Below are 17,607 nucleotides of genomic sequence, written 5' to 3' on the forward strand. Positions count from 1 at the left end.
AAAAGCACAATAACTGGCCTCTTCTGCGGACGTGAGCTTATTGCCAGCTCGCCAACGAAGGCGAGGCCGAAGAGGACGTCTCACAGGCAATTGTTGCTTGTCCTTGCTATTGCACTTGACATCTCAATCACGGAAAAGCTTCGAAGTCTTGATCCTGTGGCAACCTTCGAGGCAAGGATTCTCCATCTCATACATCTTCCAATAGATATTGGCGCACAATAGTGACCTTCGCAGAAGCTATGACATCCCTTACCTGTAGCACCCATTCCAATTAGCCAGAGCAAGCGATGCCGCCCGTTATGTACGACTCCGAAACTCCTTCGCCCGTCTAACTTGCAGACCGAGCTCCTTCAAGTTTTGGCTAGTGGAATTTGCAGGTTGATGTCCAAGGATACTCCCATCGAGTTCGCCGAAGGCCTTAGTGGTGAAAGTTCAAAATCGAATGCTCGGTTACAGTAGATGCGAACACGGGCTATCGCAGAAGTGAATTTGTAGTATATATGCCTGCATACTATCGTTCTAGGGCCACCTTCCTCGAGTTATACTGAAATGTAGTATCCATCCATGAAATCGACCACTGCCACCTCAAGGTCACAAATAACAGATGCCAGCATCTCCATCTTCTCCCTACATTTCCAATCTGACAACAACCTACATCACTATCTCGACCTCTCTATCTCGACCTTCATCCCCCATATCATCCTCCTACTCCTCCCCTTTAACTTCCTCCCTCTCCACCCTTGTCACCCTCATCATCCTCACCCCTATCCACCATATCATCCTCACCCCCATCCACCATATCATCCTCCCACTCCTTCCCATCAATTTCATCCACCTCCGAGACTTCCTCCACCACCTCTTCCACCACAGCCTCCTCAACAACCACCCCACCGTCGAGCAGCCGTCCACGACATAGCAAGCCCATCATGGTCTGCGAGAAGTCTTGTCCCTTGCGACGTAGGGCCAACCACTCCTGCATGAACTCTCTCGGCTTGGGAGAGAAAGCTTCTCGCTTCTCCCGCTCTTGAGTCGCGACGCCAAGTAGCTGATTTATTCCATTGACAGGCAGAGTGTCATCACTAGCGGACGCATCACCTTTAGGTAGGCTAAACCTTGAGGAGAAACCCATCGTTTCATACACGGCAAGGGCCTGCTGTTGAAAATCAAAGTAAAGTCGTCCACTAAAAATCCCTAGTTCACATACAAGCCATGCTGGGGCACGCCAGTCTTCTGGCATGGCGGGAATGGCATAGAAGTCTAAAGTATCGAAGACCAGCATTTTTGGTGTAACAGGCGCGGCGTAGGTAATCAGATGGCATGGCGCGATGCCTTCGGAGTTGCGACGCAAGATAGGGAGCAGTACATTGGCTTCGAAGTCTGCAATTATCAGAGCGGTTGCACTGGCTGGACTCCACAAGATCCAATGAACAGGACGTATATACTCGTCTCGTGGTCGATTCCTCTGAAGCACGACGGTCTTGAGAAACTCGTGCGTCACGTAGAATTTCGACTGAATGGCTGATTTTGACACCCCAAACCGCTTGCCCAACTCTGTCATGCTGAGAGACGCAAAAACTTGTGTGTATGATTGGGATTCAGGATTGAGATTACCTGTGATTGCGAATTGTCTCACGTCTTTATCTCTAGGTCGTTGTGGAGCTCCAATAGCGTGATGAGGCTTCTTGACCTCCCGTACGTTCTCAATCTCGACGGCGACTTCGCGTTCCTGCTCGACCTCCTGGTAGGCAAGCATCTGCGTTGAACTTCCAGATTTGCTCAAATGACGTTTGATGTCGTCAAGTTCATTGACATACGTGGTAAGCCTCGGGTGCCCTGGTGCATGAAGAGGCTTGGCTGCACTGCCACCGCGTCTTCCGTAGAGAGTCTCCAAGGAATATTGTTCAGGTTGTTCCAATATCTTGAGATACTCCTCGAGATGCGTATTATCGGTTGTCACTTTAGGGTATCTCCATGCCGCTGCCTTGCGAAGGCAGTAGTCATGCCCCTGGCTTACATATAATGGCTGAAATTGCCTGATGTTGCAGCACGTCTGCTCCAGGAGCCATGCTATGACGTCACTGGAATCTATAGCGTCGTTTCTCATCTTGTGACGATAGTTGATGATACTCTGATGTACCTCTAGCGGCGCGAAGAAGATTACAGATTGAGTAGTCGCAAGCTGGCGAAGTCGCATGGCCGCTGAGGGTCAGAAATGTTAGTTTCAAAAATGAATATAAGACATCGCAGCTTACCTTGTACTGTGTGGTCCTTGGTCTGTCCAGGACCAAGAGTCACGGCTGCCACGGCATACACGGGCATCTTGAGATCTACTCCTCGTGTATGCGCTTCATCGAGGTAGACGACGCATCTGCTAAGGTTATTTGAGACCGAGGAAGCCGCCAGTGGTAAATTTCTGCTATTCCTATAGAGAGCCCAAGCACTGCCATCCTTCTCGAAATACACGGCGGCTTCAGCTTCATAATCAATATTCAGCCAAGCTTCTGCAAGCGACTTGTTATCATATTCTATGACCTGAGCCCCAGCGTCCACTAGCATACGAATACGGTTATTACTGAGATGCGTCAAGAGATCTTTTTCACTCCACCGATTCCCACGCCGACCAATTGCTGGAACGTACGATCTGTTACGCTTTTGTAATAGATAGGTCAGAACCTCTGCATTGGTGTGAGAAAGTCCAGGGAGATCATTCTGACGCACGTTCATAGGCAACAGAGCTTTATTATCGTTGGTGCCGCTGAAGCCGACGGTTAGTGAACCTGATGTGCAGTCTTTGATAAGGCCCAAGTCAGATTTAGCATTCCTTTGCGGCTTATCTTTTGATGTCTTATCGGCCTTAGTCTGTGCATCCGGAAGAGCTATATCCCATCCCGAGCTCACCAGCTTGCGATCAAAGACACGAGCATATTGTGGGAAAACGAAGTGATTGAGGTAGAAGTTGATGACACTCATCTGATGTTTCAGCTCGTTCCAGAGAAGAGCACCTTGGGCTTCATCCTCAAGATTAATTGATGTGTAGGAGCCAAATTCCGCTGCCAGAGAAGGAACATGGCGCGTCCACGAGTCATACTCGGATGCAGGCTCATCCGACTTCGTCAATTGTGTTAAAGCTTGCCGGAACTGCGAAGACGAAAGGCCGCCATAGTAAAAGCTTAGGCACGTCAGAATGATGCTGACATCCGGATGCCCATACTCTGCTTGTTCGGAAGGGATGCCTTTACCATTGAAGGGGACAGCAACTGGCACGCGCTGAGGATGTAGTCCATACTGAACGTTCCAACGTTTATTGAGGCCGAGGAGCAATATAGAATGTGTCAACAGGCCACGAAGAAGTAGTACAACCTTCCATGTATCGATATTCGCTTCAAAGATGCGCGCACATTGCGCGGCACCGCTTTCTGTCAACTCCGAAAAGCGGAAAAAGTTACTCAAGGCTACACTTTCCTCCTCCGTGTACTCCGTCATAGGGAGCAGACCTCCCTCTCCTTTCAAGAGTGAGTCTGCCAATCTGTTCGTCAAAGAGACCTTTACATCGTCCTTGAGTATGTATACAGTTGGAAATGCGCCGGCGCCACGCTCAATAATCTCGATGGCTTGGGGGTGGTCGTGACGAAGCCCTGGTAAATGAGCTTTCACGATTTGTAGCAAGCTCTGTATACATTTCCAGCGGTGAGGATGGGCGTCCACAGGGCTCATGGTACCCGAAGGGTAGATTAACTGTGTTCTGACAGCCAACATGTGGTCGCATTCGTCAAGAATGTCACGGCACTGCTGCGAAAGCCAATTTTGCATTTGAATCATGCGATTTGCCTGTTCGACTTGTCTGTCAAGAAGTGCTTGCTGACCACTCAGCTTGAAAGATAGTATATGCTCAGGTAAAGTTAGCATTACCCCTTTACTTCCTACAATGTCGGTGTGTAGACCATAATATCTATCAATGTGCTCCTCATCCGTTGGAGAACGACGTGAGAACGGCACATACCGAATCTTGCGCCCTAGGAGACCGCCAAGACGACTTTGAAGCAACTGTGCCGTCTGGCGGAGTAAAGGCTTAGGCACAACTACGCGAACCAATTTTTTTCCATTAGCAAGGGCAGAAGCCACAACAGGGATAACGACACTCGATTTGCCTTGACCCATGTTCATCTGGAGAACGAAATTGTGCCTCTCTGGTGGAACAATCATGGCTTTTGCGACCTCAACTTGGTCAGCTCGGATCTTGAAGTTGAAATCGATCTCAAGAAGGAACCAATCGAGGCTTTGGCTATCTGTGGCTGTGTGACTTGAACAAGATATTTCTTCAGCTAGTAATTTTTGGTCACTGAGCCTGTGCACATTCTTGATACGGTACAAGCGCTGGAGATGCTGAATTCCTTGCCCATATTCAACAATGACTTGCTGAATTTCATCTAGAGAATTGACAACACGTGAACGGAGTTGTTCCAATAGCGAAGTTGTTGTAACGTATGGCAGCAGCTGGCCTCGTGCAAGCCACTGTCGCTTACCCGTGATGGCATTGCGAAGTTTGTTAAGAAGGCCGTCGATCTTGTCCTGTGTGGCGACGATATGAGAATTTAGTATCGCAATATCAACCTCAAGTTTTCGAGCCGGACTTAATTGGGTGCTAGATTGTGGTAATGCTTTGAGGGCATTAAGGCTCTTGAAGAGGTCAGCACCATAAGCTTGGCTAACAGGATCATTGCTTTTAGCAAACGGCCTTATGATAGAAGCGAGCTCATGGTATAACGGATTATTTTTGCGAGATGTTGGTTGAACTGGCAATTGAGTTGCGGCTCTATTCTTGAGGAGCTGCGAGACGATAGGCATTTGTGCGTCTTGCGATGAGGATGACTGCAATCTTTCGTTTTCTGAGACTTCGCCACACCGAGTAAGTAAACTTTCCAGAGTCGGAGCTACATAGGACTTCTGGAGCTGAGGGTAAAAGGTCCGTTTCGCCTGAATAGCTTTCGGTCTCGGCGTTGAATTACTGCCGTTGCACCGGTCTAAATGCTCCTGAAGCCATTGAACGTACTCTGTGAACGTGTAGTTGTCAGCCATGCGTTTCCATTCTGGCTCAACTGCTTCAATAGCTCCCTCGACATCTAAGATTTCAGGGTCTATCTCAATCGACACCTCTATCTCTGCTGACGGCCATTGGTCGAGTATGCATCTTGAAAGCGTCTGGCAGCCTACAGTAGCGCGTCTTTGGTGGTCAACTCGCGCGGCCTCTAACCGCTGACGCTCCCAGAGACTTGTCTGGGGAGTCATCGGAGGTAGTCTGAAAGGTTCGCAGTGTGGCTTAATAAGGTCTAATAGCGACCGTAGCGTCGGCACTTGACCGTAGCAGAACCGCTCAAAGCTCGAAGCTTTAGGAAGCTGGATAGATCCCGGTTCAAATGTCGTTGCAACCGCGACCAGGGATCTTATGACCGACATGTCAACTTTGTCTCTAAAAGCGACAGCTGCTAGAAGAAACATTAATTTATACTGATCATGTTGTCGGTCTGCGTAGAGACAGGTCAAAAACAACGACCCCCAAGTCAAGCCAAGATCAATGCTTATCAAATCTGACAGCAAGTGGGGAGTTTTGTCATGTTGAAAACCCTGGATCAGGGGCCAGTCTTTAGCGATCTTAGCGAAATTTGAAGGCAAGGCCATGATGTGTGTCCAGTCTTTGAGTAATGAAGCAGCCTCAAATGCGTTCAGGAAAGCGTCAGATTCATCAGAGTTCCGTGAAGCGTAGTGACGTTTGGTGCTCTGCACTGAGGACTGTTCATTTTTGGCACGGAATCGATCGCGTCGATATTTGCCACGATTCAACAGATGCTCGTCAGATTTGATGTCCTTATCAGGAGGTTGATCGAAGAACGAATTGTACAATTTCAATTCTCGACATTGACTGTAGATATTTTCCACCAACACACGGAAATCGTCGTGCTGCAACTCTACAGGGAGGTCTTGCTGCCATGCAACGCTTTCGAGAGTCCTGAGCTCTCGAGGATAGTATTGCCGTATCGGCGTCAACCCGGCGATCAATTGTAGAATGCTATACGACTTCATGTCAAGCGGCTCCCAGGGCTGAGCTTTGCCTGCTCGTAACTGATGTAAGGCCTCATCAGTACCCGTCCTTTTTGTAAGCGGATCTGGAAGTACAGAAGATGTTAAAGCATGACATAAAGCCATGAAGTAAATCAAACGAGGTTCAGGCGCACATTCTAGGCGCCCAAGGATGCTGTTGATATGGAAGCGTGCGTAGATTCTGTCATGATCAATTCCAACTCTCTGATGACCAGGACCTTCTTTTATTTCTATTTTGCCAATGGTAATGAGAATGCTCCGCTCACTGGGATTGAATTGATCACGCAGAACCAATTTATTCCGTAGGCCGTACAAGGTTCCAGCATCCTGGTCTGTATCTACTATTGCTCGTAACTGTTCCGACTCTAGAGACCCATTGCCATTGACTTCAAATCTGAGTCCAAGTGCGGGAAGCTCAACTGACAAATGCCTCCTCTCTGGCTGATACACAACAATGTTAGCACGTGACTCAAAAGGTTCCAATACGGAAGCGATTTGGTGAAAGATTCGACTTTGAGGCTCTACGAGAGAAACATTCTTGTTGCGCCATGCTTCACAGGTAATAAGGTTCAGTTTCCAGTCGCTCCATTTTGCTTGCCACACGGTCGAATCTGGTCTGATTTCGACAATTTGGTTTTCAATATCCAACCAATGCACGCGGTGGTCGATCAAGGATGAAGGCAGCTCTGGGGTGTTGTTAGCCCCTAAGAACATTTCTGGAGGAATGAATTCGAGAATCTTCCCACGTTGGCGAGTCCTCAGCACAAGGCGATCGTTGCGAAGTCCGCAATGGACTTCGTGGCCCTCATGCGGGCTGACAAGCCTATATGACATGCCTACAATATCTGATGGTAAAGTCATGAGTACTCGATCCCCCAACAGCTTCCGAAAAGCAGGATGCTTTGAGTACAATGGCGGAAGTCTTCCATGTATACGTCCGTCAATGAATAGATCACCTTTCAACAAGTCGTACATCATTGTTTGACTGAAGCCGTTGCGCCGATATGATTGTGCTGAAATACAATGATTCCGATCTGGCATGAGATTCCATGAAGAGTAAAAGCGAACACCAAAATGCTCTGCTTCAGCTAAGATGTTAGTTATGGCTGTGTTGATAGCGTGGTCAGATCTGTATAGCGACAACTTCAGGCGACGCTCGAGACGATGAACCATCTTAGTGTCATTCACGAATAAGTGCTGAAGATGTCTGGGTAATTTGCTGATATGGCCTTCATCCTCAGAAGGCAAGTTCTCTTTCAGGGTGATAGAGCATTCAACGAAACAAGAAAATGCGGCACCTCCCAGTATATCGGCCGATTCGGCAGACTCAATAAGGAAAGTTTTTCTGCAAACGAGTGCAGACAACAGAGTCTCTTGAGCCCTTCTCTGAGCTGTATCAATGTCGGGTGCATTACAGGTCCGTATTCGCTGATCTCTCATCCAGCCTAGCGTCATATCACGAATGGCGAAAATTTGCGTTGCCGCCTGGCTCCGGATGGAGGGAGACTCCGCCAAAGCATGAGATCTCAGGAGTAGTATAAGCATAGAGTGAACCATCTGGCACTCTCGCCAATTACTTGCACTTTCACGAAGTCGATTTTCAATGCGCCTCAACAGCTGCTCACAGAAATGGGCGTCCATGAAAACCCAGTGCGTCGATCTCAGCCAGCTCGTTCCATCTGCTGGTCCGACCATGAGTGCAAGTTGGCTCACGAGTGTGCCTACTTCTAATGTACTGAACGATAAATTAGATGATTGGAGTTCACGAAGGAGTTGAGGCCACTGCAGCAGACCTCCAAGGCGGAGTGACTGGTAAGCCGAAAACTCCGCCACTGTCAGAATGTTTGGACACCTTGTTTGGTTTGCGATGACCTGATTATGTGATTGTGCTCCTTCACTGAAGGAAGGACGAATACAGTGGCGGACTGAGTCGTAATCAGAGTCACAAGGTAATTTCGGAGCGCAGAGGTCTCGAAAACTTGGTTCAAATTCATCGCTTCGGCAGAGATCTGAGATGGATACGCCATTCTTGTGATCATAGTAGATATACCTACCAGCATGCGGGACGCAAACCATTTCCATCAATACTGGGAACGTCGTTTCCTTGTAGTGAGTAGCGGCAAATCCTTTCGTTTTAGAGGTCAATGCCACTGTGTTTGACGAAAAGTAGGCATGTTTCGACAGACCCGGATAATTAGTTGCTTTGAGCTTTGCCGCTCCGCCACAATGATCCAAATCTTGTCCAATTTGAAGTATGCGCCAGGTAGTGTCTCGCCAGATGGCGATCACCCGAGGCAGCAACAGCTCGCAAACCACAGTTTTCGACTCAAGATCATCCGCAGGTAAGAAGGCTTCGTGGACGCTGATTTTTACTCTTCTTGCCTTTCGCCTGAACAGGCATGAGGTACAGCACTTGAAATGCTGCTCTTCATCATCACAATCGGTTCGAACGCAACGCGTTGCTGCTCTTTGCTTGATAAGCGAGTCGTAAGTCGCGTGCAATTTCTCCCATTCTTCCTCCTTCTCCATTCTTTTCGCTGCATCAGCAGCATGAATTTGAATTCTGCATTGTTGCATATGAGGTAAAGTGTCGAAGAGACGCACGGCGAGAGAGTGCCCTGATTTCGGATGAAATACATCGCGAATCCCGTACGAAGCTTTGTCGTGACGATCCTGCAAGTAGACTTCGACCGCTCTGATCCTTTGCATCTCCTCAGACGCCGCTGCTTGAAGTGAGTAGAAGAGATCGGATGGAAATCCGTGATCATAGTCTGCCATGATTGGGTAGAGCTTGATGCTTATGAGGTCCAACATTTGCCATAACTCCATGACAATAATCAACATGTGAGACATCTGTTCAGGGTTGCCCTGGTACACCTGGGAGGCGAACCTTAGATATTGAGAAATCTCGGCCATTATTGTGGCACAATTGTCTTCATTTGCTACAGTTGACAGACTTTCGGACATGCTAGCGAGGTCGGCTCTCAACGAAAGTTCATAATCGGCTAATTCAACGTAGCCCATTACATCTAGAGTGGTCTTCATTGGAAGCTTGCTAGCCATTCTGTTCTTAAACATTTCTCGAGACCGAGCAGCAATGTCCACAGGTTGAAGCACTGCCGTCGCAGATGAAAGAAGTCGGATCTGCGTCAACTGTGGTCTGCTGTGAGGAAGCAGCAACGTAGTACTTTTCTGGTCAGCACGTGTAGGCAATGGAAGGATGCGCTTCAAGGCCTGTGACCGAGCGTACTTCCATTGCTCTTCAAGCTCCGTGTTTACATCTTGTAATATGCGGCTCATAGACGGCTCGAATATTGGGAAGACACCTGCAATGCTAAGACCCAGGTTTGAAGTTGGGACAGCCATTTCCTGGGTCAATTTATCCAGCCGGCGTGCTAATTTCGCTCGAGCATGTGTTATTTTGTCGACCGAAAAGCGAGATACCCTGAGCGAATCTTTGAGCAAGGTAGCCATAAGGGAGCACGTAAAAAGCTTGTAGTGCGCTGTTCCCATACTGCCGCCAAGAAGTGTACAGAGGGAACGTTGTACGGCGACACGTATAACGAACCAGAGCGGGTTCCGACGCCATGGGTCTTTGGCCCCTTCGGACCAAGTGACTTCATCGTGAACCATTTTACGAGTAAGGGGAACGCATTTCTTGTGACCGTTTGCCTCTAATATGGCCAGCAAAAGTTGACTGATAACAGCAGGGCTGACAGCATCACGGCTTTCATAAACCTTTGCGCCTCCTTTCGAGACTGTTGGTACGAAGCGCTTAACACTCTCGCTGCTGGCGGTATCAATGAACATGATTAGCTGCGTCTGAAATTCTGGATTCTCGAAGGTTGCAAGGTCGATCGCGATTGCTCTGCTTGGCAGATTCCATTGTAATGCACTCTCGGCTGCTAGCACTTCTGCTGTAGACGCTGACGCTTCAAAGACCTCGACCACGTATTCTGAGCTATCTTTGCGAATAAGAAGGCCTGCATTTTGGGTGGCGATATGCAAAAATAGAGTGTCGGATTCAATCATATCTCGGACCGCCACCTGTAAAGACTCTTTTGTCAATGCGTCTGCATCCCCATGCAGCCTCCGGCATACTCGCAACGCGCGGTATACTGCTGTCCATGCTTTGTAATATTCTTCAGGCAGTCTGTCCCGGAAATCACGGCTCTGGTCGACCACAAAATTCAATAAAGCAAGCTGTCCTTTCTCATCTCCAGCATCATTTGCATACGGTACCTTTGGGGGAAGACAGATGTGATGATGCAGGTAAGGTAGAAACGCTGAAGACAGAGGCTGCGTGTCATTGGCCATCATGGAAGATCCTTGGACACGTCTAGTTGTCAATGTCAATGAACTTGCCCTGCGCTCGTGGATTCTGGTTTGAGGTGCGTACGAGCCCAAAATCTGCGCGGTCTAATGTTCAGCAGCCAGAGGCTCAGTGGCCATGCTCAGGATGCTTTCGAAAATTTTGATGAGACTAACAGTGTATGTGTCGTGAATTGACAAATGTCAAGCACGTCGTAATAGGAATGATCTAATTCGCGACGACGCGTCAGTGAATGCAACGGTGAAGAGTCCAAAACCTCGATGGGTACAGCGACGTGCGACAAATTTGCACTCACCAGATCTTGTCAAGTTCAACAGACCACATATATTCGAGTGATTAATATTGCGCAAAGCGCATGCGAAATTATTAAGCCACCAGCCGTTGTATAGCCCAGAAGCAAAGCAAAGTTCAGCCAGAAGTATGAATGTTGGTACGGGATATCAGTGGAAAGTCAAGGACACCACCACCAGACGTGTCATATTTTCTGCGCCGGCGCGGGCGATTTATTTTGCGTTGTTGACGTGTTATTGCCATCATCGACGGTCGGTGGTGAAGGTCATAGCCTACTGTAGTGGGGCTGCAGCAGCCAATCAGACATAACACTCTGAAAGCAGACTAGAGGCAGCCGGCAGGAGGGGTGATAGAAAGTTGAGAAGATAGGAAAAACCGTGAAGTGAATGGGAAAGATGATATCATTTTTAGAAGGAGCAAACATTTAGGACTGCCGAATCTCACCGCCGGGGTCCTAGATGGAGGCATGCACCCGCCTTCTTGCATGTCGCCAATGCCATCTTGCCATTTCGTTTGTAGTAGAAATTAGCTTGTGACAGAGAGATGGGTGCATGTTCTTGACTCCATTGGTGCCTCCTAGTCATCTAAGGCGCCTTGTCTGCTCTTTCCAGATGAGCAGCATGACAAGTACCTCTCTCAAAGGATCCGTGCATGCCAGTAGTCTTTCTGACATTATCTATCCATAAGCCGCTGTCCGCATCTGGTACTGCTCATCTTGCCATCCTGGATTCTTCTGCCAGCAGATGCAGCCATCCGACCGAGCAAACAGCACGGGGCCCCTTCCCAGGCGGCATCTCCACAACGCAGCATGTAGACCCGTTGTGCAGGTAATTTCGGCTCTGCAGCCGCATCTCGATCTTCAGTCCCCAGAGCTCCATCTCCTGCATATAGTGTCATGTCACATCATACTCTCTTTCGTATTTCCCACGCAGGGGCCGCAAGAAGCCAAGTTCCACTTTGGCGACAACACATTTGATTTGGCGAGGTGGGTGGGGCATTGCATATGGGCGAGGCGACTCCGAGGTACTCGATTCTGATCGAGGTGGCAAGGGTAGGACTGTATGGGTCTAGAGAGGAGGCTGTAGAGGGAAGACAGATTGTCTGAACCGAAGCGGCGTTCACGTCACTGGCGTGTCTTGCATAACATCAATGTAGGTACTTGACGCTGCAGGGTCTAGAAGCATGCTAATTCTAGAGCTCTTCGCTTTCGAATTGGTGCTACCTGGCGACAATAATGTCCGAGATCATCATAATGGAATTTATTACCGAATTATCCGCGCTAGCATCACTAGCAGTTATTAAAATACGTAACTGTCAAAAGTCAACATTTGCTCTGGGTGCCATGGCAACATCAACCAATACTCCAGGCTGTAGGACTTTACTCTCATCATTATCGAGTCCAACGAGATTAGTGCAGAGCTTCCAAACTTTGCCAGGCTTATCATCCATACTGTTTTCGTGTCTTTTAAATCTTCGGAATTTTGGTGCTGATTGAGAATGTATCGCGAAAAAGAAAACGATCTGATGAGCCACCAAGTCCAATGAGCCTCAGACATAAAATTATGAAGTCCTCGAACTTGCCATGATTAGCTGACTTACACATTCTCCCAACATTCATCCTTTGCAAAATTGTCAGATGCGAGAACAAGACTGGGATGCATAACCCATCATTCATCTCTTCCATCTTATCAATTGACCATCCGTAATTCATTCTCGCAAGTGCTTAGCGAACCTGTCACGAAAAGTCGTAAAAATTGTAAAACAAGACTATCAGTTTTTACTACAATAACGAACACCCAAGCAGAATCTTCTCCATTCCGCTGCCTGCAATTTCTCTTTCGGGAAAAGTCAGAAACAAATATACCTCCCAATTCTTTGAATATTTAGTCAAGTGCAATCCACAGCTCACCCCCTTCAGCGGAGGCAAAGCTCTCGTCCAAGCGCCCCTTCTCGTACAAAGCACAACCCTTCCACACGCCTCCCCTCCAATTTCTCACCAGCAATACCTCCTACATCACTCACCTCTCGCCCGTCTCCCGCCTAGACCTCTCAAACCGACCCTATCCAGACCCTCATCTTTCTCCCTCCGATCCTCTTTCATGTACAAACTCCACTCTCCTGACCCAGCCCCAATATAATGAACAGATGGCAAGCTGGATGAGGGGATTCATTCTTAGCTAGCAGGAAAAAGCAAGAGGAAAGTGTCCATCAGAGAAGCGTCATTTGAACCTTTGCATGAGTATTTGAATGTAGTCGTTGACGTTGACGTTAGTACGGTCGTACTGACCCCCTTTGTTGCCAAAGCTTGCATCTAGGGAATGCTCGTGGATCAAGCCTGCTGTATACACCCGAGGCAAGCTGACTGTCTGGTCGGGACAAATTGTTCACATCATTCATAGCACTGCTGAAATATAATATGTACACAAGTCACACCACGCATTCATCCTCACTCGCAGAAAGCCACCTCCCACAAGGCCCATAAGTGCTCTTTTCGCCCCATCGCAATGCTCGCAGCAGCAGCAGCAGCATCATCATCCCCCGTTACTCATGCCATCACACCACAGCATCCCTCATCAAGCAAAAGCCATACTCTTCTTAATCTCCGCAATCGCCTTCCCAGGATTCAAGCCCTTCGGACACGTCCTCGAACAATTCAAAATAGTATGGCACCTGTACAAACTCATACTATTATCCAACGCCTCCTTCCTCTCCACCTTCCTCTCATCCCTACTATCCGCCAACCACCTGTAACTCTGCAACAAGACCGCCGGGCCCAGATACTCTTCACTATTCCACCAATAAGACGGGCAGCTCGTCGAGCAGCACGCGCAAAGGATGCACTCGTACAGACCATCAAGTTTCTTGCGCTCAGCGGGAGACTGCCGATTCTCGCGGCCGTCGGGGGAGGGCGTGTCGCGTTGCAGGAAGGGCTTGATGGATTTGTATTGTTTGTAGAATTGGGTGAGGTCGGGGACGAGGTCTTTGACGACGTAGGTGTGCGGGAGGGGGTAGATGCGGGCTTCGTGGGAGGTGGAGGTTGGGATGCGGCCTGTGATAGCAGGGGAGTATCAGCAATTACAGTTTCAAATAACATATTATAGAAATCTTGAGGAATAAAAGTGGAACCATACATAGACAAGCAAGTGTATTCACCCCATCGATATTCATAGCACAGCTCCCACAGATCCCCTCTCTACAGCTCCTTCGAAATGTAAGGGTCGGGTCAACCTCATTCTTGATCCTGATCAGCGCATCCAGCATCATTGGCCCCGTCTTGTTCAAATCGAGGGTATATGTCTGCATTTTTGGTTTCTCAGTCGGCCGCTCCGGCGACCAGCGGTAGATGTGGAATGTCTTTGTTTTTGCTTTGGGGCCTAGATTTGGTTCGTCGATGTTCTTGGTCTTGGATGCTGGTTCTGGGGGCTGAGTGGCAGACATGGCTTCGCCGAGCTTGGAGATGGGTTCTTTGACGCCGCCGGTCTCGACTGTTGCGTAGGTTCGGACGAGAGGGGAGGGGCGGAAGTGACGGGGAGCGGAGGTGAGGAGGCGTGTTGTTGGGGTGCGGAGAGCCGCCATGGCGAGAGATGTGGGTTTGAAAGCCGATTGAGGTGCAATTGTATGTCACTGCAGCTTATATAAGGCCGTCCTCGAGAATAATGGCGGATGTTAGAGGAAGAAGTTGATGATGATATGGAGGCAAAATGGGCTAGAACTGGAGCCGAGGCTTTTCCGCTTTGGGATTGGCTCGTAATCAAAATGAACGACCTGTGATTGGCTGCGCAATCTCCTTTTCGTGGTACAGTCAAGCGCGGTGCGGAAGACTCCAAAATTGCACCAGCCCTAATTTTGATATCACAAATCTATCTACCATTTGATGAACATCTGTAGAAATCAAGTCGTAAAATGGAACAGCCAAAGAACCACCCCCAAGCCCCCCAACATCAATTACCACCATGGGAGACTCGCCCAACTACAACAACAAAGAAAACAGACCCTCCTCTAAAAGATCAATGGAGGGATATCAAGTTCACGCTCCAATCCACCTTCGACCGCATCCTCCCACCCCATCGTAGATACCTCAGCCACTCCCGCAAAACCTTCATCATCTTCCTCCTCGCCCTCCTACTATCACTCTTAGCCTTGATCCTCGGTCTCGCAATCGGTCTCTCCACCAAAAAGAGCAACAACCACAAATCACTCCCGCTAGGTTCGCAATCCTACACTGGGGATTTGACATACTACGGGCCAGCATTGGGCGCATGTGGCGTCACGTCCAGCGACAACGACGATATTGTATCGATTAGTCATTTCACGTTCGATGGGGTATCGAAGGGGTCGAATCCGAATGCTAACGTGCTTTGTGGGCATAAGATCAGGGCTGTAAGGGAAGGGCGGAGCGTGGATTTGAGGGTTGTGGACAGATGTAGGGTTTATTATACTTAATTATCAGATTTAATAATGTGAGATGGCTGACTAGGTACAGGTGTGGGATGCAAAGCTACTGATATAGATGTCTCACCCGGTGCGTTCAAGAAGCTCGCAGATCCTGATCAAGGCAGGGTGCAAGTCACCTGGGCTTGGCTGCCTCCTATTCCCACCATACCACCATAATTGTCCGGGGGTCCGTCAGTCTGATCGTGGCGCTGCCAAGCTCCATTGCCTAAAGCTTTAGGACCTACTATAGGGATGCAACTTCAGAGCGCGCCTTAAAAGCTAGTCTTCTACTCTAGGCATTGCCCCTTTATCCCGCTACGTGGGGTTGGTAGTCCCATATTCAGCCTAGCCACTAGTGTCTCCATGTCAGGGTCCTCGGGCTTTGGAATCTCAGGCTGACACATGCCATATGCTTGAGCAAAGCTAACCTCCTCGCCCGCCATCATTCTATAAGCTTTCCTGACACAATTCTCCACATCATCAACAATGCCAGGCTCGACTCTGCCGAAAGCTGTCCACATATCTGCAAGGCAAGCGACCACCTCATCGATTCCGAAGCCCCATTTGGTGATCTCAAATTTTTTGGCGGTCACGTTGATGCTGAAACCCAGAGCTGTTAGCATGATCAACCCGAGCTTGACGACCGGATACCACATTTCTCCGTGTACGCAGGCGTAAATAAGGTCCATACAAGGCACAACGAATGCGGTTCGTGGCTCTTGGCTGGCCGGATGCTCATAAGTATCGTCCAATTCGCCAAGCAAACGAAAGCATTGCTCCAGATCTGTCCCGGCCATATTCTCAAAACTGTCCACTAATTTCTGCTTGATCTGTTTCCTCTTCTTAAGGCTCTCAGCTGAGGTGTTCCGCTGGCTTTTGCAGATCGAACACTGACATTGGAAACCGTATTTCTCTAGGCCGTTTTCTCGGTCCTTCTCATCATCACAGCTACCGGCGTATTCTATGAACAGCTCAGTGTTTGCTGGTATGTCTTGCCTTGCGCGGAAGATCATCATATCGCCGAGGAAAGAACGTCTGACGTTGGGATAGCAGCTGTGGTTGACGAAGCTGGCGTTTATCCAAACACCCATGCAATGTGCTGGAGTCTTCCTGCGCTGATCATCATGCGCGCGTGCCACGAGCTTATGCATTAGATGGGAGAAAACTGGGAATGCAAAGCTGTTGTACATGATGCGAAAGTTGATCATGTCAAGCGTCAACTCCGGATGACCCAATTTCGGGTCCACCTCCTCCTTCGCATTGGGTCCCGGATAGAGTGAAGCAAATTCCTTCATCAAGGACGGATTGTTGTCAAGCCGCGACAAGAGGTTCTCCGCGATGTTTTCTTTAAGTGTCCAGAACCCTTCCCCAAGTCTCATGGTGCCGTCTTCTCCGTACGAGAAATCGTCCTTGAACGTACCCTTGTCTGGAACTGGAAAAGCAGCCATAAAAGCCTTTTCTATCAGCAACTCCTCACCAGCTTGTACGTCTCGCGTGGCGAACAGGCCTCGTCCGTGCTCCTTCACGGCGCATTGGCGGACCTCGACTGGGCCGAGAAAAGATGCACGGTCCATATCCGCCTTTGGATTCTTTTCATTCGCCTCCCTCAGCATAGAGCCATAATCATAATCGCCCTTTTGCTCTTTCAAGCGCTGTTCACATCGTTTGAGGTCTTGCTTTGCTGCAGCGCTGGAAGGATTAAGGGTGACAACTTTAGTGACTGTAGCGTACGCCTCGTCGTACCGTCGCAGTCCGTAAAGTGCTCGAGCGGAACGAAAAAGTGCCTTTTCATTGTCTGGCTCGTTCTTGATAATGATTTTCGCATCCAGCAATGCTTCGTCGAAGTGTCCCAATGCGTTCCGGGCATGCGCGCGGTTGAGGAGAAGTGGTAGTGGCGAGGTTCCTATTTTGGTCAAACGGAGAGCTAAGTCGTAACTAGATCATTATCAGTCAGAATTTGCCCAACGAGGGAACGAGGGTTGGTCTATCGAAACACGGCCACGCCAAAACAAGCTGCCTTTTGGGGAGGCTGACTCTACATAAAGCCCCACAAGTTAGGATCTGAACTTATGCCTACCCCTATTCAGCGCCTACAATTTTGAGGCAGCTATGTTCCGATAGACCAACCGTTGGAAGAGGGACGTTACCATTCAACTGCTCTTGCAAAATCGCCTGATTTGCAGCAGGCATTGCCTTTGTTTCGCCAGTTATCGGCAGGGGTTGAAGTGATCTGCGTCATCTCCCTGTACGTTGAACAAACTTCGAGGTCAGACAAGAGATTCTCTGCTTTGAAGTCAGACAAAAGCTTCTGTACGTTTTCCTTATCAGCAAGCGACAGAACGTTGGGCTTCCGATCATATTCCGACACGATGTCAAACTTCCGACAGATTTAAGTCATTTGATGTGCTGAGGCCCTGATGAAGGTGACGACCTACCAAGACACTGACGAGGCC

The 17,607-nt window shown here is 48.9% G+C and overlaps 3 protein-coding genes across 3 annotated transcripts; all 3 read right to left on the reverse strand.

The window, feature by feature from the left end:
* Positions 1–718: 718 nt before the first annotated feature.
* KY384_008872 (uncharacterized protein) lies at positions 719–10,413 on the reverse strand (the record flags this gene model as incomplete). The annotated part of the gene is made up of 2 exons (XM_044817359.1): positions 719–2,199; positions 2,253–10,413. The coding sequence occupies 2 exons, from the start codon at positions 10,411–10,413 to the stop codon at positions 719–721; spliced, it is 9,642 nt and encodes a 3,213-aa protein (XP_044664512.1).
* Positions 10,414–13,293: 2,880 nt separating this feature from the next.
* On the reverse strand, positions 13,294–14,296 carry SDH2 (succinate dehydrogenase complex, subunit B; the record flags this gene model as incomplete). Its single annotated transcript, XM_044817360.1, has 2 exons — positions 13,294–13,769; positions 13,852–14,296. 2 exons carry the CDS (start codon positions 14,294–14,296, stop codon positions 13,294–13,296), a joined length of 921 nt encoding a protein of 306 aa, XP_044664513.1.
* A 1,145-nt stretch (positions 14,297–15,441) lies between these two features.
* On the reverse strand, positions 15,442–17,512 carry KY384_008874 (uncharacterized protein; the record flags this gene model as incomplete). The annotated part of the gene is made up of 2 exons (XM_044817361.1): positions 15,442–17,089; positions 17,469–17,512. The coding sequence occupies 2 exons, from the start codon at positions 17,510–17,512 to the stop codon at positions 15,442–15,444; spliced, it is 1,692 nt and encodes a 563-aa protein (XP_044664514.1).
* Between the last annotated feature and the right edge of the window lie 95 nt (positions 17,513–17,607).

This window comes from Bacidia gigantensis, assembly GCF_019456465.1.
Source record: "Bacidia gigantensis strain McMullin 20006 chromosome Unknown scaffold_268, whole genome shotgun sequence".
Classification (NCBI taxonomy): domain Eukaryota; kingdom Fungi; phylum Ascomycota; class Lecanoromycetes; order Lecanorales; family Ramalinaceae; genus Bacidia; species Bacidia gigantensis.